Below are 24827 nucleotides of genomic sequence, written 5' to 3' on the forward strand. Positions count from 1 at the left end.
AAGAGAATGGATAAATCTGTAAGATCCACCCTTCTTCATTATCACTAATGAAGGAGGAGAGGACACAGAGAACCCAGATCTGGCAACATTCACAACAGTTAAAAGACCACATATAATATATATATAATATAATCTTTAAAAATCAGAAAATGAATAAAGGTTACTAAGAGCCATTAGTTTCATTCAACTGATGTTTGTAACTTCAAAAGTTTGATTATCTGAGTCTACTATAATACAAATGATGGCAATTACACTATTTTAGAAACAAATCCCCCTGCTATGTTGTGACATTATTAATAATGCTCTCTTCACATAAAGTTCAATGACATTATCATTTCTGTGACAAACATTCCTCCTTATTTCCTAACATGCCCTTTATTTCCTCAGCAGATTCTAGAAAGAAACTCAGTGCATTATCAAATATTAATCCCAACTGCATGAGCTTTCAGAAGTTATCTTACAATTGCAATATTATTTTAAATTCCTTAACAAGCACTCCCTTGATATCTTCAACTGTACCAATTATCTCAGTGACTCTCATCAAGATTCTGTTGTAATTCCTGCTACAAGGGGAGAATCAATTTCAGTTACCTAGAAACTCATTTGGATGATAAAGTAGGAGACTTCACACAGTGTATCCTGGACTTTCTTTTAGTAGTGAATTGCATTTCATCACATTTTCAAACATATTCCAGATAAAGACAAAGTATTTATTATGATCCTATTGCATCTTAGGAAAGAAAAACTTTTTCCTCTCTGCTAATATTCTCTACAAACTATCTCATAACTAACGGATAATTTAAAGCTTAATATATAAATATATGAAGAATCCAAATACTATTAATAATAATATAATATCATCTGTCAAGAAAATATTCAAGTCGCTTATATGTGAAACAAATGTCCCATAGTAATCTATTACTTCCTGATTTGATGGTTACAATTGTCAGTCTTTTGAGCATATATATTCATGTTATTATATGTGTATGAGTGAGGAAAACAATACTTACAAAGTTGTACATATATTTGTGTGAATATATATATATATATATATATATATATATATATATATATGGCAATTAGCATTTAAAAAGACTTATAGGTTCAAGCAAGTGTTCTATCTCTGTATTTTGGAACAGAATTCCTCTCTGGCCTTAAGAAAATAATATAGCACTTAGGGACAAAGATGCACCCGAGCAGCCCTGCACTGGAGGCCAGGATGGAGAAGACCTCCACAGCCACCATGACCTTCCCCTTTGTGCTGTGGTAGACTGGCAGGAACGTGACCCACACACTGCAAAACACGAGCATACTGAAGGTTAGGAACTTTGCTTCATTGTACTTGTCGGGAAGCTTTCTGGCAAAGAAAGCTATAGTGAAGCTCCCCAGGGCAAGGGAGCCAAGGAATCCCAGGACACAGTAGAAGGCAGAGACTGAGCCTTTGTTGCACACAATGATGATGCGCCCATGTTCAGAATGTGAATCTGTCTCAATAAAGGGAGGAGATGTTCCCAGCCAGACTCCACAGAGGATGAGTTGGATCAGTATGCAGATGAGGATGATGAAGTTCGGTGCTCCTGATACCAGCAACCACCTCATCCTTTTTCTTGGGGTCGTGAGCTTGAAGGCCAGAACCACAGTGATTGTTTTAGCTAAGACAGTGGAAACTGCCACAGAGAAAACCACTCCAAATGTGGTCTGCTGCAGGATGCAGGTGGCTGTGTTCGGACGACCCAGGAAGAGCAGGGAGCAAAAGAAACAGAAGATCAGGGAGATGAGCAGGATGTAGCTGAGAGCACGGTTGTTGGCCCTCACAATAGGAGTGTCATGGTGCTTCACAAGTACCCACAAAACTAGAGAGGTCAGTGCACAAAAACACAGGGCCATGCAGGCCAGAGCCATCCCCAGGGGTTCTCCAAATGAAAGAAATATTATAGCTCTTTGGAGGCAGTAGGTCTGTTCTCTGTTGTTATACTGATCTTCTGGACACCTCAAACACTGCTCCATATCTGTTGTAGGAGGCAAATATCATCACTGCTATACACAGGTCACCTTAAACAGATTTGCTAGAGAAACTTACAAAATGTGCTTTCCTTTTTACCTAGCTAGTTGATTAGTGTGGTGGTTTGCTTCATGCATCCCCCATAAACTTATGTGTTCTGTATGTCAGGTCCTTAGCTGGTAGCAAGTTTGGAATTGAAGCCTTCTGGAGGCAGTGTATTGCTGGGTATGGGCTTACAGATATTATAGCCTGCTTCCTCTTGCCAGTGTTTGGCACATTCTGCTGCTGCTGTTGTCCACCTGATTTGGACAAGAGTTGATGTCCTGCCTCTGCTCATGCTCTCAGTTTCCTTTGACATCATGGTTCTTTCCCTCAAGCCTTTAAGCCAAAATAAATACTTTCCTTCCATAAGCTACTCTTGGGTGTTTGTTTTCCTGGCAAATGAAGTTCACTGCAATAGCACAATTGGTACTGAGGTTTGTGATCCTTGCTACTGGAAACCTGAGTGTGTGGCTTTGGTCATTTGGCTGATCTGGGGGGACGAATGTGGCAGAAATTAAAACCTTGGTCTAAGAGCTGCCTTATAGTGCTGTAAGTACAGCTTGAGGCCTATTCTGGTAAGTGCTGAAAGACCTGAATGCAAACAACTGTGGACTGTGAGGTTTGGCTTATGAAGGGGAGAAACAGCTCTACCAGGATTGAATTAGATGCAGTTTGTGTGAGAGGATTTATGTTATGCCCAAGTCCTGTAAAGTTGTGAAGTGTTGTAGCATAAACGTGGACTGGTTGGGCATAGGGATCTGAAACAGAAAAAATGAAATCTTTGGGCCAAAGCTATTGCCTATTAAATTGTAATTGTTTGAGAGCTTACAACCATTGAGATTGGGCAAACTGACCTGTATTGGGACTACAGCAATAGTGCAGAGTCAGCTAGGTGTGGTGGTATACAGCATTAATCCAAACACACAGGAGGCAGATCTCTATGTGTTTAAGGCCACCCTGAGATTACATACTGAATGCCAGGTCATCCTGGGCTAGAAGGAGGCACTACCTTGAAAAACCAAAGAAGAAACAGAAAAGGAAAAATGCAGAGCATTTGAAGGGGTATGAATGCTGAAGGAATGTCCTTTTCTTCAAAGTCTGCTTTATTCCCCCGCCCAGATTAACAAATTGGCAGCCCACCTGGTAGTACAAAGTACAAGTGTAGGAGAGAAAGGGTCCTAGAGTTTGCAACATGGCTTTGTTTTCTAAAAATTGGCCACAGGCAATGTGAAGCAGGCTTGTTGGTTTACCAGTATTTAGGCCAGATGTAACCATGAGGATGAACCACTGGTTGCAGTAAAGACCTAACAAAGATGCCAGGACAAAGAGAGTGCTGCCAAGGAGAACTGCCAGCAGCAGATGAAGTTTGCTGGGACTGTATACATATATATATAAAATCCATCATAATAGAGGAGGAAAGAAAAACTCAATAATCAAAGTCAGCTATGTGAGTATATGAGCAGTGAGGCAGCTCTACAGACAACACTGGATGCAATACTTCACACTGAAGCGAACCCACAGTGAAGAGTCTATAGGAGGGAAAAAGAATAATCACAACTAGAACAGACATGAAAGCCAATGAAGATGAAGTAAATACCAAACTCAGCAAAGTCTTCAACTTGATGGAGATTAAGACATACTTCTTAATTAAAACTCTGAACATAATGTACAAAACTCCCTAGTCAAAAGACAGAGGTTAATGAGCTGGATCAGAAACCTGGATCCATCCATTTGCTGTCTTCAAGAAACCCATCTTGCAATGAAACAGACACCATGTTAGGGTGAAAGGATGGAAAAAGATATTCTAAGCAAATGGAAATACCAACAAGCAGATGTCTTAAAAAATAGACTTTCAACCAAAACAATAAAAATGTAGATGAATAAGTCAATTACTCACCAAAGATGCAATTTCACAAGAGGATATTCCAATTATAAACATAGATGCACACAACAGAGGTGCACCAAATTTTTTGAAGTAAAATATGTTAGTCAATAAATCTGAAATAAATCCTAGCTCAATAATACTGGGTACTTTAATACCCTACTGTAGTGATTATGTAGATCATCTAAACCGAAAATGCCAAGACAATGTAGCTAAACAACACAGTAGCTAACAAGTACTTTATAAACACCTGCACTTGATATTCCATTCAAACTTGACAGAACACATATTCTTCTCAGCAAATCAAGGGATCTTCTTAAAATAGGTGATGATCTATTATGACATAAAGCAAGCCTTTACAAACTCAGTAGGATGGACATAACATCTTGTCTTATATTTGACCACAATGCAATGATGTTAGATATCAGCAAGAAAAGAAGACACAGAAAATACACAAACTCCTGGTAATTGAAAAAAACAGCATTGAATTACTAATGAGTCAGTGAACAAAAACAACAATAAAAAATTCCTAGAACTGAATGAAAATGAAAGCATAAAACAACAAACTATTGCTACATAATGATAACCATCCCTAGATGGAAGTTGACACCTCTAAATGCCTTCATTACAAAAGTAAAGATATCTCAAAAAAATAATGAGGTGATCCATATGAAGGCATGGACAAACAAGAACATCCCATTCTTGAGTGTACTGCACTGAAGAAAAAAATCAAGATCAGGGCAGACATCAATGAAGGAGATGAAGAAAACAATTTAAAGACCTGATGGAATGAAGGGATGGTTCTAAGAAAAGAATGTAATAAAGCTTATAAACTCTTGCTTAGGTTGGTCAAAAAGAAAACAAACAAGAATCTAAAAAAAAAGTGGTAGAAATTAAAAGGATGTTCCAACAGATACCTGTGAAATTGGTAGAATCCTTAGGATAAATTTCTCATGGTGATATTACACAGAATTAGAAAATCTTGAAGAAATGAACAAATTTCTTGCCATATATGACCTCTCAAGACTAAGCTCAGAATATATAAATAATCTAAGGAGAGCAATAACATCTAATGAAGTTGAAATATTAATTAAAAGTCTCCAAATAAAAATAAAGTCCAAGCTCACATGTTTTAACTACCAAACTCTACTAAGCATTTATAAAGGAACAAAACCACTGCTTCTAGAGTTATTTCATAAAATTTTACAGGAAGAAATACTTCTTTACTCCTTATGGATATTATAGCAAGTTTCTCCTTGTCAGTGTTTGGCACTCTCTCCCGTTGCTATTGTTTACCTTATGTTAGCCAGGGGTGATGGCCACCCTTTTCTCATGCCATCATTTTCCTCTGCCATCAAGGAGCTTCCCCTTGAGTCAGTAAGCCACAATAAACCTTTTCCCCAAAAGCTTCTCTTGATTAGGTGATTTCTGCCAGCAATGCAAACCTACCTGCAACATTGCCTCTACAAGTTAGAGTCATGATAATTAATTCAAGGGTCTATGTTCATTTAAATATATTTTGAGCAATATCCCTTTTCAACTTCCTCATGTTTGAGTACACACATATGACATCATGACTTATATTAAATTATAGGAGTTGCATTGCATCTTAATTTTGATAATAATATTTCCCATCATTGAGTCTTTGCATCCATAAACATATACTTACACAGATCTACTCTCATATTGTACTTTAATTTGTGTTACATAGATTTATGCATAGATAAAACATATTGCTAAATTTTTTAATTCTTCCATTAACTTTTTTGATAACATCTTTAAAACTCTTTAATTTATATTTATTTATTTGATAGAGACAGAACAATAGGCAGGTAGAAACAGAGAGATATTGGGTGCACCAAAGCCACCAGACACTGCAAATGATGTATAGATAGATGCATATGCCGCCTCCACACCTCGCTTTCCATGGGTACTGGAGAATCAAACATGGGTCCTTTGATTTGCCGGCAAGGGCCTTAACAACTATGCCCTCTCTACAGCCCATAAATACCATGTTTTAAACATTCTTCGTCACATGTTACATGCCTATCATTTAGTAAAGGGATCATTTGAGTCATAACCTGGAACTTACAAACCACTAATGTCTGCCTACCACTAATCCATTACGTTAATTTGTATGTTGTATGAACATGTCATCTAAACAATCACAATTGAATTATTACTTTCCACTGCAACAATATATTTACTATTTTATTCTATTATTTTTCACTAGGAACCACATTAAAAAATTAAACATTGATTTTTCCCCTATTTTAGACATTTCAATTTCAAATAATGTTAAATCTCTTTTGAAATGTGCTCAGTAGCTGACATCTCACCTGTGTCCTGTCCACCTGTCCCACCAGGAATGGGATACCTGAGTTCCATACACTTGACAGCCTATATGCATGTGGGCACCACATGGCACTCTTACAGCTGTCTGTAGTCCAGAGATCCATGCCCAAGCATTTATGTGCATAAAATCAAGGCCTGTGCACTTATAAAGATCAGGTGTATGAGGCACTAATTTCATGCCTCAGCCTGTCCAGGTATGGACAGCTGATGAGGGATCTTAAAGTGGGTCACACTACCTCCGCCAGACCCTCTGGGAGACTGGAAGGCACTAAGGAGGCTTCCCAGAATCATGGTGACCATATGCCTTCAGCTCCCTTTCACTCATGCCTCCATTACAGCCTCAGCCTGTGCATGCCCAGATGAGGAATTATTGGCTATCAGGCACAGTAGGTGATGTCCACACTCTCACACCACCTGCAAGTGTTCTCCATGCATAAGGAAGACTAGAAAGGACCCTCCATGCAGTGGTCACACAAGGGCACCTAGTCCCACTCCTGTGGAGATTGTCCACTCATAGAATATGATGCTCAACTTCCAATATTCCCTAACCAAACCTGAATATAGAAAGGAATCCCAGGCCCACTAGGATCAAGGCTGACCAGGCCAATTTACACAGGTCCCAAAAAATCCAATGTTGCTACATTCTTTGTAATACAAAGGGATTATCTCAAGATGGCCAAACCTCAATTCAAAACAAGTAACACTAGAACACAAGACAGGGTATCATCACCAAGAATGCTTAGTCCCACATGAAAACATCCAATGAAAATACCTAGAAGAAACTTCCTAAACATAATTTCAAAATGCAATTATGATAAGCATATCCAACAAACTTAATGAAGTCATGAACAAATAGCTGAATGAGATGGAAGAGAACCAGTGAAAATGAATCAATAGGCAGCTGAAGGAAGTGGAAAAATAAACAAAAATAAGCCAATAGATGGACTAATGAAATGGAAGAATATAAAAAAATAAGATAAAATCAATAGACAGAGGAGTCAACCAAAAAAGAACAAGATCAGGGCATGAATGCATTCTAAGAGAGCACAGGTAATCAACAAAGTGCAATAAAAAGTCAAATAATGAAACGAAAATGAAACCCAATAAAAAGATGCAGATGTTGAAGAAGTATCTAGTGGAAATCAAGAATGAATTAATAAAATCTAAACTCTCCAAATAATGCCTCATCAGCAGAGTAACTAATGAGCACAGATTATCAAGGTCTGAGGAGAAGACAGAGAAAATAAGTCACGAAGTCAAAATTAGTGACACATTTAAAAACTATGAACAGAAAATTTGGAAAAATTGGGACACCTTAAAAAGACCAAATATTCAAACAATGGGCATATAAAGAAGACCCTCATGTCAAGTGAATATAGCCAATAAATTAATTGAAATTATGAGAACATTTTCTGACTGTTACCAAATAGAGGCCCATCCTGGTATAGAAGGCACACACAATACCAATCACAAAAGATCACAAAAGAAATTTCCCACTTTGCATTACAGTTCAAATACTAAACACAGAAAGCAAAGAGAGAGAGAGAACTAAATGACTGTACATAGAAAACTTATTCCTCATAATAAGGGATGAACAAAAAAACTTCCAAGGTAAAAGCCAGCTTTATGAATATATGAGCAGTACACCATTCCTACAGAGAATACTGATTGCAATATTCCACACTGAAGAGAACACACATACTTAAGAGTCTATAGGAAGGAACACAAAAGTCAAATTAGAACCAACAAGAAAGCGAATGAAGATCACGTAAATACCAAACTCCACAAAGTCTTCAACTTGACAGCAATTAACTTGTTCTTCTGAATTATAACTCTGAACAGCAATGAACAAAATTCCTCAGTCAAAAGATGCAGATTAACAGGCTGGATCAAAAACCTGGATCCTTCCATTTTCTGGCTTCAAGAAATCCATCTTAGCATGAAACATAGACACTACCTTAAGGTGAAAGGATGGAAAATGATATTCTAATAAAATGGAAAAAAAAAGCAACAAGCAGGTATGGCTATACTAATATCTGAAAAATTGAGCATCAACCAAAACATACTACAAAAGAAATAAATTAGCCACTTTTTACTTAGTAAAGAAATAATTCAAAAAAAGATATTTCATTCATTAACACAGATGCACCAAACAGAGGTACACCAAACATTTTGAAGCAAAATATATTAGATAATAAATCTGAAATTAATCCCAACCCCATAATAGTGGGGGCTTTTAGTTCCCCAATATAGTCAATATGTAGGTCATCTGAATAGAAGATCACAAAACAATGTGGCTAAACAACACAGCTGTTCTGCAGTATGGTAGCAGGTCTCTAGGTCCTTAATGTATTTTCTTCTAAGGTGCTAAACAAGAATGTAGAGGCCTAAGCCATGAAGATGGCAACAGATGCCATGATGCCCAATGCAGTTCATAAAGGGTCTGTTCACTTGCTACTGTTCTTGTGCCAAGTAAGGGCTATGTGAAGTATGAAAATTCAGGGTTTCAGAGCAATAACTTTTTCACTGTCTTATCCTCTGTCCTTTTCTATACCTGACACTATCAAGTACTTGGAGCCCTTTTCTTTTCTTCAAATATGGAAACCCTCATGAATTTCCATGTCAGCTTTGCTCAGGGCCCATGCTAATCTTCTCTGGAATCGTCCCAGTTTTAGTATCCCGGCTGCCGAAGCAAGCACGAGCCTACTTTCTTAAAGTAGCCTTCTTGACCTCAGCTGTTTTACCTGCTCTTGTTTGGCTGGGGGAATAGGACCTCTCGCTCTTTCACCAAAGCCTGAAAAGCCACCTGGTTTTTGTAGGGAAGCACCAGAAGCACGTTAGTTTAGAAGGATTCATCATAAATACAAACAGTAACTTAGTAGCCTTACTCCATAGACGAGAAAGGCATGTCAAAGCATTAGCCAAGCTTCGCCCTTAACTACGACATGACCCTTACAAGTTGTTCCAAGTTTTCTTCCCAAGGGCCAGCTTTTGGCTGACGAGTCCGGCCCTGCCCCAGACGACGCCACGTTAAACTCCTCCACATGGGCACTCTTGCTGCTGTTGGCTTGTCAGGGATAAGGGTCCAGCCGGCCAGCATGTCCAGAGACGCTAAGATGGAGTCCTACAGGCGACCTGCATGGCTCTCCAGCTCACCAGACTGCCTCGCGATCCTCCCAGGGACGTCCTTTAAACCTGGGGTGCTGTCCAGCAGGCACTGAAGCAGCAGCTCCCCTTTTCCCGGGACACTCGCCGTCAGCGACTGATGCTCATCGACATCTTTCTTAAGTTGCCGGTAGAGCTGCAGAGGAGACTGGACCTGGCTGGGGGAGAGCCAAGGTCAGCAGCAGCATCTGTGACGTTGTACGGCCCGCGGGGCAGTTCCTCCAGCTGACAGCAGACTGTCTGCGCACGCTGCGCCAACGAAGCTGTGCGCTGCCCTCCTGCCCAGGGCTCCGAGAGTGGCCGCCTGCCTGGCCGAGCTGGCGAGGGTGGAGTGTCCAGCAGTCTGCAGGTGGACCGAGGGCCTGGCTCACCCGACGGCTTTCGCCTGTGGAGTCCCGGGGGTGCAGGCAGCTGGGGTCCCGGCCCTAGGGTTCTGGGGTGACGGCACCTGAGGACACTGCGGGTGGGTGGGGTCCAGGGTGGGGGATGCTGGCCCATCTCTGTCTGGCACTTCCAGGGAGCTCCGCCCCTGAGCAGCCCTGGCAGGCGGGCTCTCAAAGGTGGGCACGGCTCCTACACAGGAAGCCAAACTAGAAACTTGGGTCAGCCGAGCAGGCAGGGCAAGGTACTCATCATCGCTGTCTATGTATATCTGACTTCCATCCAGGCTCTGGGCAGGTGGGGTGCTGAACACTCCGGCCGGCTGTCCTCTCCTGCTCTGACCTGGGCGACGGCTGCCCTCTCCCCCTTGTCCTCACCTGGGGAGAGCCCACTTTGAGGCGCATGCCCATAGACACACAGTCCTTTGCGCCCCTTAGGGCCGCTGCCCTGCTTTCCCAAGGAACATGCCCACTGCCAGGGGCTCGAGGGGTCAAGGGAAGGTGGCCCCAAAATGTCAAGTCTATGGTGCCCTGCTTCTGGGATACTCCCAAAGGCTGGAACTTAAGGCTTGACTGTTTGGCTCCAGAAAAAGGCAGGGTGGATGCTTCGGCTGGTGAGCAATTAGGGGTTACATTAGTAGGTGACTTCAGGGTGCTTGCTGGGGAGACCGAGAAACTGTCTAGATCTATGCCTCAATCTTGCATGACAGGGTCAACCAGGAGAAATATTTTTTAAAAAAGGAACTTATCCATATGAAAACAGGGAAGAACAAGGACACCCAATGCCCAAGTATGCCACACTGAAAGAAAGATCAACATCAGGTCAGACAGCAATAAACTGGAGATGAAAAAAAAAAAAAACAATTTAATAAACTAATGAAATAAAGAGGCGGTTCTTAGTGGGGCATGGTGGCGCACGCCTTTAACCCAGAACTGAGTAGGCAGAGGTGGGAGGATCACCAAGAGTTCAAGGCCAGCCTGAGTCTATGTAGTGAATTCCAGGTCAGCCTGTACTGGAGTGAAACCCTAGCTGGAAAAACAATCAAACAAACAAAACAAAACAAAAAAAGAAAAAAAAAGGTTCTGAAAAAAAGAAAGTAAAGGGCTAGAGAGATGGCTTAACAGTTAAGTGCTTGCCTGTGAAGCCTAAGGACCCCGGTTCGAGGCTCAATTCCTCAGGACCCACGTTAGCCAGATGCACAAGGAGATGCACCTGCCTGGAGTTCGTCTGCAGTGGCTGGAGGCTCCAGTGCATGCATTCATTCTCTCTCTCTCTCTCTCTCTCTGACAATCTCAAATAAATAAATAAAAATGAACAACAACAACAAAAAGAAAGTAAAGAAGCTTGATAAGCCCTTGTCTAAGTTGATGAAAAGTAAAATAAAGAAGAATCTAGAAGAGATTAAGTTTAAAAAAGAGATGTTTCAACAGATAAACATAAAATTAGTACAATCATTAGGACATATTTTTCATGGCTATATTGCACAAAATTAGAAAATCAGGAAGAAATGAGCAAATTTTTTGGCAAATATGACTTCTCAATTCCAGAAGCTATAAGTTATATAAGGGGATTAATAACATCTAATGAAATTGAAATACTAATAAAATCAAACCAAAAAAGTCAAAGCTCACATGTTTTCACTATTAAATACTAAAAAGCATTTGTAGAAGAACAAAATTACTGCTACTAGAGTTATTTCATAAAATTATACAGGATAAAATGCTTATTTACCCCTTTTATGAAATCAGTGTTGCATCAGTAACAAAACAAGACAGAGCCATAACAAATGAAAATTATAGACAAATATCTCTGGTGAGCATAGAAACAAAAATTCTCAATAAAATTCTGTCAAATCAAGTACTACAACATATAAAAACTGTCATCCATCTTGAATAGTAGGTTTCAGCTCAGGGGTGTAGGGATGGTTCAATGCACAGAAAGTGATAAACATAGTACATTAGACTTACAGAATGAAATCAAATGATCTTTGCAATAGATGTAGAAAAGGCTGTGAAAAAAATCAATACATCTTTATGGTTAAGTCATAGGACAAATTAGAAATTGAAGGGGTCATGCCTTAATATAACAATGGTTATGTAGAACAGATCTAAATCCTATACCATACTAAGGAAGGAGAATCTTGAAAAATTTCCACTAAGGTCTGGAACAAGACAAGGATGTCCACTCTCACCGCTGTTATTGAATATGGTACCTGAAGTATTAGCTTGAATAGTAAAAAACAAAACAAAACAAAAAATACTGAAAGACATAAAAGGGATACAAATTGTAAAGGAAAAAGTAAAACCAGCCTCAAGATTCTGTTTATTAAACCAAAACAATCTACCTTAAATCTCCTAGAGCTGATAATCTCTTTAAGCAAAGTAGCAGGAAACAAAACCAACATGGAAAAATCAATAGCTTTGGTGTATACCAATAACAAACCTATGGAGAAAGAAATCAGTAAAGCAGTCCTATTCACAATTGACACAAAATTAAATAACTTGAAATACACTCAACCAAGGAGGTGAAGGAACTATAAAATGAAAACATGGAATAACTCAAAATACAAACTGAGGAAAACACACACACACACACATACACACACACACACACACACACACACACACACACACAAATGGCCCATATTCATGGTTCAGATTGTAATATTCAGTAAGTGTCCATCACACCAAAAGAAATATACACATTCAATGCACTTAAAACCAAATTCTGGCACCATTCTTTACAGAAATAGGAAAGAAAACATCATCATTATGTGGAAGCCCAAAAATGTCCTGATAGACAAAAATATCCTCACCTCAGAATATGTGTGGTATATCAAAACTGATTTAAAAAATAATATAAAAGTATAGTAAAGTAAAATAACAGCAGTGTAATGGTAAAAAAAAAAAAAAAGAAAGAAACATAGGTCAATGGAACATAATAGAAGTTCCACTATAAGATCTAGAAAGTACTGTTACCTAATCCTTAAGAAAGAGGACAGAAACACAAATGGGAGAAAAGACATCATTTTAAACAAATGATGCCGGACAAACTGGATACTGCATGGGGGGCAATGAATCTGGAACCTCTTCTTTCACCTTCCTTGAAAACCGACTCCAGATGGTTCAACAACCTCATAGAAGTGTTGAAATGGGCTGCTGCTAGACACCCATGTTGGTGCCCCTTCCACTTCCCAGCATTACCTGAGTCAAGGGTATGCCCAGTGCTGGTGCAGCCCTGGCCTGGGAGCCACTGGATAGGAAGGACAGCTGGCATAGAGGTCAGTAGGCAGACCCATTCAACAGCCAGTCCTAGCACGTTGCCAACCAGGCATGTGTGGGCAGGCTAGCCTGGAATTGGTCCACAGGATTCCCAGCAAGGCTGTGGGAAGGACCCCTGACACAAGGGTGTAAGGAGCAGAGTCATGTCACTGCACAGGAAGACCTTTCCCCAGGGGCTGCAAGGCTGTCTTCAGCTTTCCATGTGACCCAAGGCCTTTCATGTTCAGGGATTTTGGGTATTTTCCTCTCTGTATAATTGATAGTCTGGGTAGTGAAGAGGCAGCTGACAGTTTTAAAATCTTTCTCCAGGACCTTCCAGGGCTTTCAAAGACTCGATCTGGGACAGTTGCACCATCTCAATGGTAGATGCTATAATCCAGCAAAACAGAGATCAGCACTCCAGGAGGGCAGCGCAAGCATAGAGCAAAAGCAGAATTATAAGCCCCACATTGTGAGACGAATTTTCTAAGGTGGTCCTTGGAATAGTTCCATATTCTGATTCAGTTTCCTCTTGTTTTAATATTTATTCCTGTGCTTCAGGCAGTCATAGCCAGTATCACTGGTGACACATCCCTCCATGGAGATCTCTGGTTGTGGCTGGAATTCTGCCTCATTCCATTTTCAGGGCTCTTTAGGTGCCCCCCTGTTTGTAATTAGCAAAGGTTTGAGTACCATTTGCTTTCACATAGAGCTTCCCTGACATCTGTGGTACTGAGCAGAAGTCTTGTCCATTACCTAAAGTGAGCAACATAACATGCTCTTTAACCTTTTGCTGTAGGCTCTGTTCCTTAGCCAAGGAAATGCTTGTGAGGCTCTTTCCCATCCGTTTCTGTGGTCAGCTGGTTAGTCTGCTGCACATGTCACTTTTTTACACACTGTACTTGAGTGTCATTGATTCAATAAGGGAATTGAAATGTACCAGTGACTGTCAAACACAGATGGGCAATGACCTTACTGCTTTGGATTGGGCTTGCCCTTGGCTTACTTTGCAGAGGGCAGTCCTTCTAATTTCCAGTGGCTGCCTCTTCTCTGTTCTGGGTCATGGATTTATTACCAGTGTCAATGAGGCAAAGACTCCTGGGAAAGGATGATTTTCCAGTTGTGCCTCTCCTCCTCGGTGGTCTTCTTGTGCAACAGATTATCCCACAAGACAGTGTATGTGCACTGAGTCCTGAGCAGCTCAAACTCTGTAGACAAGTTCCCTTCACCACATCCATCTCCTGACAAACTAAAGGTTTCTAAAGGGGGTTGAGTCCTCTAAGGTCAAAAGGGGGATGGGTGAGATTGGATGGAGGCTGTTGTAGCTCTTTTTTCCCCCATGCCAGTGAATAAAGGACCAACTGCCAAAGACCCTAATCATATCCTCTGCTCTTGAGTCATTGGGATCTTTATTTCTGGTACACACAGGGCAGAATATTCCCCACACCAGGATGTGGAGTTTTACCACCACCGTGAGTCTGAAAGGACCACAGGTTTTCCAGCTGTCTCTAGCATTTGCTAGGCCATATGCCTGGACTGATTAGAACACTGGGTATTCTTCCTTTGCCATTACTCTTCCATCTTTTCATCCTGCCTTCCAGCACCTTGAGGTAAATGGGTTATGTAATTCTCACAGCTGTATTTTGTGAATTTGTTGTCACTGTTTCTTTGAAGCACATACATTTGATGTAGCAGATGAGGGATTATGTCAGTTTCTCCTGCTCACTCTGTCTAGCCATTACTGTGTAGTTTCTTGTAATTCTGGTTAAGTTTTTAATCTCTTTCTCTACTCCTATCTCCCCCAAAAAGAAAGAAAAGATCTGAAGACATGACACAGGATAGACTTCACAGGCAGATTTTATTGATTCTAAGAAACAATTTTCTATCTCATGTTGAAGCAGACAAAGGTCTTTTCACTGGTAAATATATACTTTCCCTGCTAGGGGAGATACCAATACTAAAGAGAGAGTGTTAAGAGAATCTGAACCTCTCAATGATACAAGATGAAAATTTACTGTTGTCCACTGCCATGTCTGATTGGCATTTCGAAGAAATTTTCAGTGATACAAATAGGAACTGAAGAGGTAAACTTATTAAATACATATATCTCTGATAGGTGATGTTTTCCCTATCATATTCAAAAGACTAAATCAAAGATAGGAGGGCTGAAATCAAAAGTAAATACAATTTACAATTATTAAACATCACAATTACATGTGACTTTGCTTCCCATTAAAAAAAAAAATAGGGGCGGAGAGATTGTTTAATGGTTAAGGCCCTTGCTTGTGCAGGCAGAGCACCTAGGTTCAATTCCCCAGTATTCACATACTTCAGATGCACATGGTGGCACATGCATCTGGAGTTTGCTCACAGTGGCTAGAGGCCCTGGCATACCTATTCTCTCTGTCTCCTCTCCCTCTGCTTTCAAATAAATAAATAAATAATTTAAAAAGACATTGGCTGTGGAGGGTGTGCACAGAGTGAGTAGGTCAGATCTTTCTGTTCCTTTTCCTCCCATTTTCCTGTTCCCTGTCTGTTTCCCCCCCCCCCCCCCCCCCCCCCCCCCCCCGCTGAAGCTGGCTTGGTGCTTCCTATCAGCTTGCTGTGAAAGCAGGCTCCTTGCCTTGCCTTCCTGATTAATGTGCTCCTTAGCCCCAATTTCCGGGTACCCTGCTCCAAAGGGATTCCCTGGTGCTGGTTGGTTTCCCTGCTACTACCTTGGGGTTGCCTGGACCCTGTGCACTTGCTGCTCAAGCAGGCCCCTTGTTTTCCCTTCCGGATTGAATGGTGACTGAGTCTCCAACTTTTGGATCCCCTTTCCCAGAGGGTGCACATATGCAGTGAGTAAGCCAGAGCTTCTAGTTGGTTTTCCAACTACCAGTTCCCTGGTCTGGTATTCCTGCTGCTGCCTTGGCATGGCCTGCCCCTGTGTGTGCACTGTGGAAACAGACCTTTTGCTCTGGTTTCCTGATTGACGGGGCCCTGGGTACCACAATCCCTAATCCTCTGAGTCACAGGGTGCATGGCCACTGTAGGAGCTGGACTCTTGCCTCTGTCTCTCCAGCTTCCCTGCTCTTGTTTCCCTAGCTGTGGATCCCCGTGTGATGAAGCGTTTGTGCAGGTGGAGTGAGTAGGCCAAAACTCTCGGTTCCCCACCTCCCAGTTCCCCAGGTGCCTTTAATGTGCCTGCAGTCCCCCATCAGCAGTTATAATAGTTATAACTGTTACATATATTATAATTTTACATGTTATAATTATATATTTATATTTAATTTATATTTTTACTTATTTATTATTATGTTATATATTATATATTATGTTATTTTATTATATGTTATTCTATTATATTATTATTAATTATTTACATTTAAATAATTATATATAAATATATGATAATATTATAATATATTATATCATAACTGATCGTACACCAATCTGGTTCACATTTAAAGCAGATAAACCACTGAAGATTACAAGGACAAATACTTGCTTCCCCTTCAATAGAATAAAATAAAATGTTTCCTCAAGATGGGTACATCATAATGCAGAAACAAACAAACAAAACACAATTAAAATGAAAAAGCTGAGAGATCTCCCTCAATGATGTAGCCCCACAATGGAAGCCTCCAGTGAAATCATAGAGAAATCAATAGAACTTCAATCCCAAAATGAAAACACAACAACCAATGTGACCCTGATCAAAAGAATTTCTCAACTGTAAGACAACCATCCAAAACACAGTAATTCTATCACAGAAATTGAGCAGAATAGGCTCTTATAGCACTCAGCTTTTGACAGTAGGCTTACTTAATTGAAGAAAACCTTAGAAGCCTCAAAAGAGACACAAATGAATTGAAGGTGAGTCAACCAATGGAAAATCTCAATAACAAATTGATTAAACTTAATGAAGCCTTAATTAGATGCAAGAATAAATTCCAGAAAGCTTCAGGAAAAGCAGAATACAAACTGAAATCATATGTCAAAAAATGAACACAGTGCAAAATAACACAACAGAAAATAATAATGAAATAGATCATATGAAAACCTCTCTCGAACCCCTCACTAATACAGTTACTCATGTAGAGGACAGAATCTCTGACCTGGAACACAAGACAGAGGAAATTGATCAAGAGGTCAGAAGCATCACTAAGTTCAAAAAATCACATGTACATACGACGAGAGAAACTTTGGGATACTCTAAAATGACCAAACATCCAGATCATGGGCATACCAGAAGGAGAGGAAATCCAGACCAGAGACAGAGAGAATGTATTCAACAAAACCATTCAAGAAAAATTTCCCAATCTCTCAAAGAGAAGCCAATCCAGAATGGAACACTTCAAAGTCTAAAACTCTAGGGCTTCCAATACAATGTACTGTACATAGCAAAAGTATCCCTCATAATAGGTGGCTAAAGGAAAACTTTCCATGAAAAAAGTCAACTATATGATTACATGAACACAAAGCCAAACCTACAGAGAATTCTACAGGGAATACTCCACTTAGAAGTCAAACAACAAATCTCAAGAAGATCACAATCACCAAAACTAGACCAGGCTCAAAAAAGTTCAAAACACTGGAAAGCACCAAACTATAAAGCTCCCCATCATGGCAGGAATTGAATCAAACCTCAGAGTTATAACGTTAAATATTATTGGTCTTCTCTCACCCATCAAATGAAACAAGTCAACAAGGTGGATCAAGAAGGGACCCTTGTACTTGTTGTTTTCAAGAAGCCCACCTCACCACTAAAGGCAGACACCTGCTCAGTGTGGAAGGATGGACAATGACATTCCAAGCAAATGGAAATGAGAAACAAGCTGCTGTTGCTGTACTAATATGTGATAAAATAGACTTCAAACCAAAAGTAATAAGAAAGGACAAAGAAGGCGACTTCTTGCTCATCGAAGAAATGATCCAACACGAGAAGATCACAATCATAAATCTATATGCACCACACACAGGTGCACCATACTTTATAAAACAAAACCTACTTAATAAAGAAACCAGAAATAAACACCAATACCATCATAGTTGGACACTTCAATACTCCATTATCATCAACAAACAGATCATATAATTAGTAAATCAATACTTATCTAACAGAGCTCAGCCACACCATACATCACCTAGACCTAAAGAACATCAACAGAACATTCCACTCCAACTCTACAGAAAATACATTCTCAGCAGCCCATGGAAATTCCTGCAACATAGATCATATGTTAAGCCAAAAAAATGTGCCTCCATAAATTCAGGAAAATTGAAGTAAATTCTTGCATCATATCAGATCACAATGCCTCAAAGGTAGAAATTACCAACAAGATACACATCAGGAACTCCACCAGCTACTGGAGACTTAAAAACACTTTTATACAATTAATGGGTTGTGGAAGAAATCAAAGAAGAAATTGTAAAACTCCTAGAATTGAATGATAATGAAAATACAACTTACCAAAACTTGTAGGTCACAATGGCGGCAGTCCTAAGGGGGAAAATTCATAGCACTAAGTGCCTTCACAACAAAGACAGTGAGACCACAAATTAATAAACTAACTGGCCATCTAAGGACATTGGAAAAACAAGAAGAATCCAATTCTAAGAGCTCCAGATGGAAAAAAATAATGAAGATCAAAGGAGAAATTAGTTAATTAGAAAATCAAAACTATAGATAAAACAAAGAGCTGATTCTTTGAAAAAAAATATACAAGATTGATAAGCCCCTGTACAATTTGATATAGCAGATAAAAGAGAAGTAACAAATTAACAAAATCATAAATGAGAAAGGTGAGGTCACAGCAGATATGAATGAAATTGTAAGAACCATCAGGGCATACTTCAAAAACCTCTACTTCATAAAACTTGATTATCTGGAGAAATAGATGAATTCCTATCCACATATCACTTACCAAAACTAAACTCAGAGCCAATTATTCTCTTAAACAAACCTTTCATATCCATGGAGATTGAAAAGTTAATCAAAAACCTCCCCCAAAATAAAAGTCCACAAGTGGATGGCTACTCAGATGAATCCTATCAGTCCTTCATTGAAAAACTAGAACCAATTTGCCTCAAAGTGCTTCACATAATTGAAGTCCAGGGAATCCTCTCCAACTCCTTTGATGAAGCTAGCATCATCCAATACCAAAATCAGACAGAGATACAACAAGAAAATAAAACTGTAAGCCTACATCACTGATGAATTTGGATGCAAAGATCCTGAACAAAAGCCTCACAAACTGAATGCAACAATACATCAAAAGTATTATCCACCTTGATCAAGTAGGCTTTATTTCAGAGATTCCGGACTAGTTCAATATATGGAAATTAGTCAACATAATACACTACATAAAAAAACCTTACCCATAAGAACCACATGATCATCTCAGTTGATTCCGAGAAGGCCTTTGAAAAAAGATAATCCACAAGGAGATGATGGAAGGCACACAGAATTCACCAAAGGAAATATCAAAGGCTGTTGAAAGCAGAGCAGTAAAGGAGACATAACACAATCTCTAGGTCCAGGGTTCATTACAGAAGAGGGGAAGGAAAGGAAGTAAGAACCACAGGATGGAAAGGCACATTGTGACACACTGTGCCCTTGCACACATCCTGACTGGTTCACTCATCACCCCACATTGACAGTATCTGCACTAAGGAAGAACCTCTTTGGGAAAGAGGTGGGGGAGGAGAATAGGTGAATGATCCAAAGGCAGTGTGTCCAGTATGCAATACATTTACTCAACAAATTCCTCAATTATTAAAAAATCACTCTCCAAAGTGATCCTCGGATTATCTCAAAGGTTTATCCATCAATATAACATCATCTTGTAGGTTTATAGGATTCATTTAATGCATGCCTATAGAAATACACAGAATTCACATAGCTCTACTCACTTGTAAAATACAGAACAACACAAAATACAACAACCCAATTAGTGTATGTTGGCCCATAACATGTTTGACTCCACAAATAATTCCCCTCTTTCTTCCTTCCTTCCTTTCTTTCTTCCTTCCTTCCTTCCTTCCTTCCTTCCTTCCTTCCTTCCTTCCTTCCTTTCTTTCTTTCTTTCTTTCTTTCTTTCTTTCTTTCTTTCTTTCTTTCTTCTGTTCTTTCTCTCTCCCTTCCTTCTTTCCTTTCTTTTTCTTTTTACCTTACTTCTTCTTCCTCTCCTTTCTTTCTTGACTTCCTTCTTTTCATCTTATTTATTTATTTTTTACAGATATTTTTGTGGCAGAGTATCAACATACTGAAAGATGGTCTAGAATATTGTCTGTAGTTCCACTGGCCTCAGAATCATGGAGATTCTTCTACCTTATCATTGAGAACATTGGAATTAGATGTATAAACCACCACATCTGGCTCTAATCATATATATCTGAACTGCAGCAGTAACTTTGCTGGGTTTTGGAAAGATAAGGCTTTGAAAGATTCATGCTCTGTTTTTCATATTTGTTTTTCTTTGGAGGTATGGCATCACTCTAGCCTAGTCTGACTTGGAACATACTCCACAGCCTTAGGCTGGCTTTGAACTCACTGACCCTCCTACCTCATTCTCCTGAGCACTGTTATTAAAGTTGAATCATCATGCCGGGCTAGATTCATGGCTTTCATTGGAAACCTATGTTGGTTCAATGAAATTCATCCGTATGTACAGGTAATCCCATATGTGAAACACAACAAAGGGGGTAGAACTTCTGTTACTATTGTGTCCTCAAAAGATTTTAATGGGGAATGTATTATATATAATGGTATCAGAAAGGACTGAGTGCCACTTATATTTATAATATTTATGTTCATGTAAATGTCATTATTAAATAAAGGAAGACATTTTTATCTCTTCAGATGTTTTCCAAATCTGACCAATGTCCTAATGCATTTGAGAGAGGAAATAAACAGAAGAAGAGATTATATAAAAGAAGGGTGGGGGCAGGATTAATCAAACGTCAAGATATTCTGAATAAGACATATGAAAATCTAGTTTCTTGAATAATGGCACATCCAGAAGCCATAGATTGTTACTAGAAAATTTTCAGTGCCAGGGATGGGATACCTTCCAGTGAGTTGTTGACCAGGGAGTTCCCTGTTGCCTCCAAAACATTATGGGCTGTTGCCAAGGTCCTTGGTTTCCTGTGAGAAAAAGATGGTAAGATACTATTGCTGAAGATTCATATGCCTGAGCAGCAAAGTCACTGAGAAATCAAGCTGGTGCTGAGAAAAAAACCTTCTCCCTGTAGACCAGCCAAGTGAAAGCTGGAAAAAGCTGCACTGTATGCAGCCTTATGGGAGACAGAAGTCATCAGTGGTGAAAACAGTAAACACTGGAAGCCTCAAGTTTGGCCAGACAGGCCAAATTAGTGCATGATCATAATAGTGACACGTCTGCTCTGGGGAAGCCAACTGCTCTTTAATGGGACTGAGAATCCACTCTATGGAAAGGAATACATGCCCGGTACTGAAAACCTAGTCAGAAGCCTATGGCATGGGAGGAGGTCATGAGCCTTAAGGGTATAAAGCCTGCTTTTGTCTGGATAAATGCATATATTATTCTCACCAAATTGCCCTGAAAGCCTACACTTAATGTTCATACTCATATATTAACGCTACTCTCATTTCTGGTTAGAGAAGCTTCTCTTTTCAGATGGCAGTGACCACTGCGATGACCCAAAAGGCAACATAGTGTTGAGAAAAAGAGATGGAGGAGTGTCCATCACTGAAACATCTCACACCCTCCAAGGCTCAGGGTCCTCTGTGGAAGAGGTGGTGGAAAGAATGTAAGTCTAAAGGAAGGGTACCACTCTTAACATACAACTGTCAGGACAGAAATTGGCCTCAATATTCAAGACCTCTCAGTGCCTAGCAATACCTACACAAGACCCTCATAATAGGAGAAAAAGATGATGACTTCAAGTTAAAAGAGAGACTAATGGAGAGAGGGAGGGGATATGATGGAGAGCAGAGTTAGGAAGGGGAAAGCAGGGGAGGGGATGGAAATAACATGGTTTGTTGTCTGTAAGTATAGAAGTCAAATACATACACACACACATATATATATACACTTTTATACAGATATACATATATATACACACATATATACATATATATATAAGAAAAAAGATTTTAATGGGAAATTATTATATATAATGGTATCAGAAAGGGGAGAGTGTAATTAGTATTTGTAATATTTATGACCATGTAAATGGAACCATTAAATACCGGAAAACATTTTTTCTCTCTTCAGATGTTTCCCAGGTCTGACCAATGTCCTAATGGGTTTGACAGAGGAAATAAAAATTTTGTAGAATTTCTCCTAATGTCTAAACTTACCTGTGTCATTGGAAATCTCATTCTCTGGGCAGGGAATGCAATCAAAACAGCAGGGAGCCTTCCCCTCCTGCCGGGATTTCCTGAATCCAGGGATGCAAGTTACACTACACACTGAGGGAGGAATCTGAGGAACATCAAATGATCAGTAGTACATACAGAGTTTAACTACTCCTTTCATAGCAACAACGCCAAAGCATATTATGCCATTATTTTCCATTTACCTACAACTGAGTAGAATGGACACATATTATTTCTACAATTCATATCATATGTATGAATATGTAGGAAAAATATGAAACATATTTCTGCTTCTCTTCTAATAAAATATAAGAAAGACAATCTAAAAAGTGAAAAGGGAGTCCACAAATGATAATATCTTGTACCTATAAACTCATGCAGATATGTACAATATCTTATTCACTTTGGTTCATTTTTGCTCCATGTAAATATACTATTAGATCCATCTCACCTGTCTGTTTCCTGTGGCCCACTCTACCATGTCTTCCAGTAATTGCAGTTGTTGTCCTTGTGGAAGATATGGGGAAAACTGTCCTATTTTCTTCTTTACCTGCAAACTTTCTTGAAAATCCCATAAGTTGAAAATGTCATACTCTGGGTCTAATTTCCTTTTCTGATTCATATCCACTAGGTCTCCAACAGGGTTGGTAAATTGCATGTCCTTTAGTAAATGGTTCAACTGAAAGAGACATATCATTTTGTAAATAAACATGGCCACACTAAGACAGGAAATGAGAAGTGAGGACCTCCTCACAATTTCTCTACTCTCTCACTCTCAAAGGGTTATTTGCATAAAATAGATGTTATTATAAATTTAATAACTAATTAATATTATCATCAAGTTTTAATATCAATGTGTCTTGGGAAAAATGCCCCAAACAAATGTTTCCAATAATAGATATGAGATTGAGATAAATTTCAACACTATTTAATTCTAAGATTACATTCAAGACTATCATTATGAAATTGAAGATATGAATGAATTTTATTTGTTCTGAATTAACTTAAACACACATGATAGACATTGTGTTGATACATATATTTTCCTACTTTAAGAAAGAGAAATTAAGCCGGGCATGGTGGCACACACCTTTAATCCCAGCACTCGGGAGGCAGAGGTAGGAGGATTGCCGAGAGTTCAAGGCCATCCTGAGACTACATAGTGAATTCCAGGTCAGCCTGAGCCAGAGTGAGACCCTACCTCGAAAACCCAAAAAAAAAAAAGAAAGAAAAAAAAGAAAGAGAAATTCTCTCTATTCACTACTGAGTGTCCATGGGACTGAATGGTGAATATTATAAATATTGAAACCAAATGGGCATGTTAATGTCTTCTGTCACAAAATTGAGACACATTTCATACAGTTACCTTTAATTACACTATTTTTTATAACAAAACTCACATCTAACCTACTAAGATGTAAAAATGTAGAAATCCTTATAGTTGGAAAAAGTTTCTTGACAATTATTTACCAGCTCAGGGATACTCTATAAAGAGTATTAGTGATGGCACTAGATATCAATCATAAAGGACATTTTACCTTCCCACAGTCACTCTGAGGTCTGTTGTCAGTAAGCATATATACAATATCTACTTGTTGAAGCAGCAGCTCATGGAGGGAGTAGGCCACCACATATGCAGCATTGTATATATGGTAACTCTCCTCACTCATGGCCACATCAAAAGTGTGCTGTGTCAACAATTCCAATGATATGTTTGATGAAAAATTATACAAGGTTTTCCATTTAGACTCTGACACTGAACAATTAAAATACATCCACCCCAACTTTTCCAAAGAAATGTCTTCTAAGTACTTGGAAGATTTCATAGTTTGGACAAATGTTTTAAATCCATAAGTATCACCACAGTGTTGAGAAAGAGTGAAAGTCCTATGGAATGAGTCAAAGCTTAAGTATCTGATACTTGAGATGTCATACCATTGTGTGGTGGTGACCCAGATTTTTCCTGTGCCTAAATATTGCCATGTTCTAATTGTTTCATCGAGAGTAGAGCTAGTGTCCCCATACATGATGATAACATTTGCTGATGATATCATAATATGCTTATAATATATTCCATCTCTTCTCAAGTACAACTGGTTGTTTATTGGGACTACATTTACAAAAGCAGAGCAGATTCCATTTTTTTGCATCTCTTCTCTCAAGTCTGACAGAAATTGAATACCTTGGTCATCATCTGAGATGACCAGTCCCACCCAGTTCCAGGTATAATGAACCATCAAAGAGACCATGGCAAGGGTTAGTGAAGTATCCTTGGTGGCCATCTGATATAGATAAGGAAACCTGTCATGATCTCTCAACATAGGTTGAAATGGTCCATAGATAAGCTAGAGGAGACAAAACGAATGAAGCATTATGAGAACAGGACTGACATGA

At 39.3% G+C, this 24827-nt stretch overlaps 1 protein-coding gene, 1 non-coding gene and 1 pseudogene across 2 annotated transcripts; all 3 read right to left on the minus strand.

Annotated features, from left to right (window-relative positions):
• Positions 1–1104: 1104 nt before the first annotated feature.
• On the minus strand, positions 1105–24682 carry LOC123453548 (vomeronasal type-2 receptor 116-like). Its single transcript, XM_045130566.1, has 5 exons — positions 23972–24682; positions 22885–23112; positions 22416–22539; positions 18433–18435; positions 1105–2009 (listed from the first exon to the last, which is right to left on the minus strand). The coding sequence occupies exons 1-5, from the start codon at positions 24680–24682 to the stop codon at positions 1105–1107; spliced, it is 1971 nt and encodes a 656-aa protein (XP_044986501.1).
• On the minus strand, positions 8873–8978 carry LOC123453879. The gene has a single exon (XR_006633054.1). It is a non-coding gene; the product is annotated as a U6 spliceosomal RNA (small nuclear RNA).
• Positions 9312–10549, minus strand: LOC101611085 (annotated as a pseudogene).
• Positions 24683–24827: the final 145 nt, after the last annotated feature.

The sequence above is a fragment of the Jaculus jaculus genome, chromosome 12, assembly GCF_020740685.1.
Source record: "Jaculus jaculus isolate mJacJac1 chromosome 12, mJacJac1.mat.Y.cur, whole genome shotgun sequence".
Taxonomy (NCBI): Eukaryota; Metazoa; Chordata; class Mammalia; order Rodentia; family Dipodidae; genus Jaculus; species Jaculus jaculus.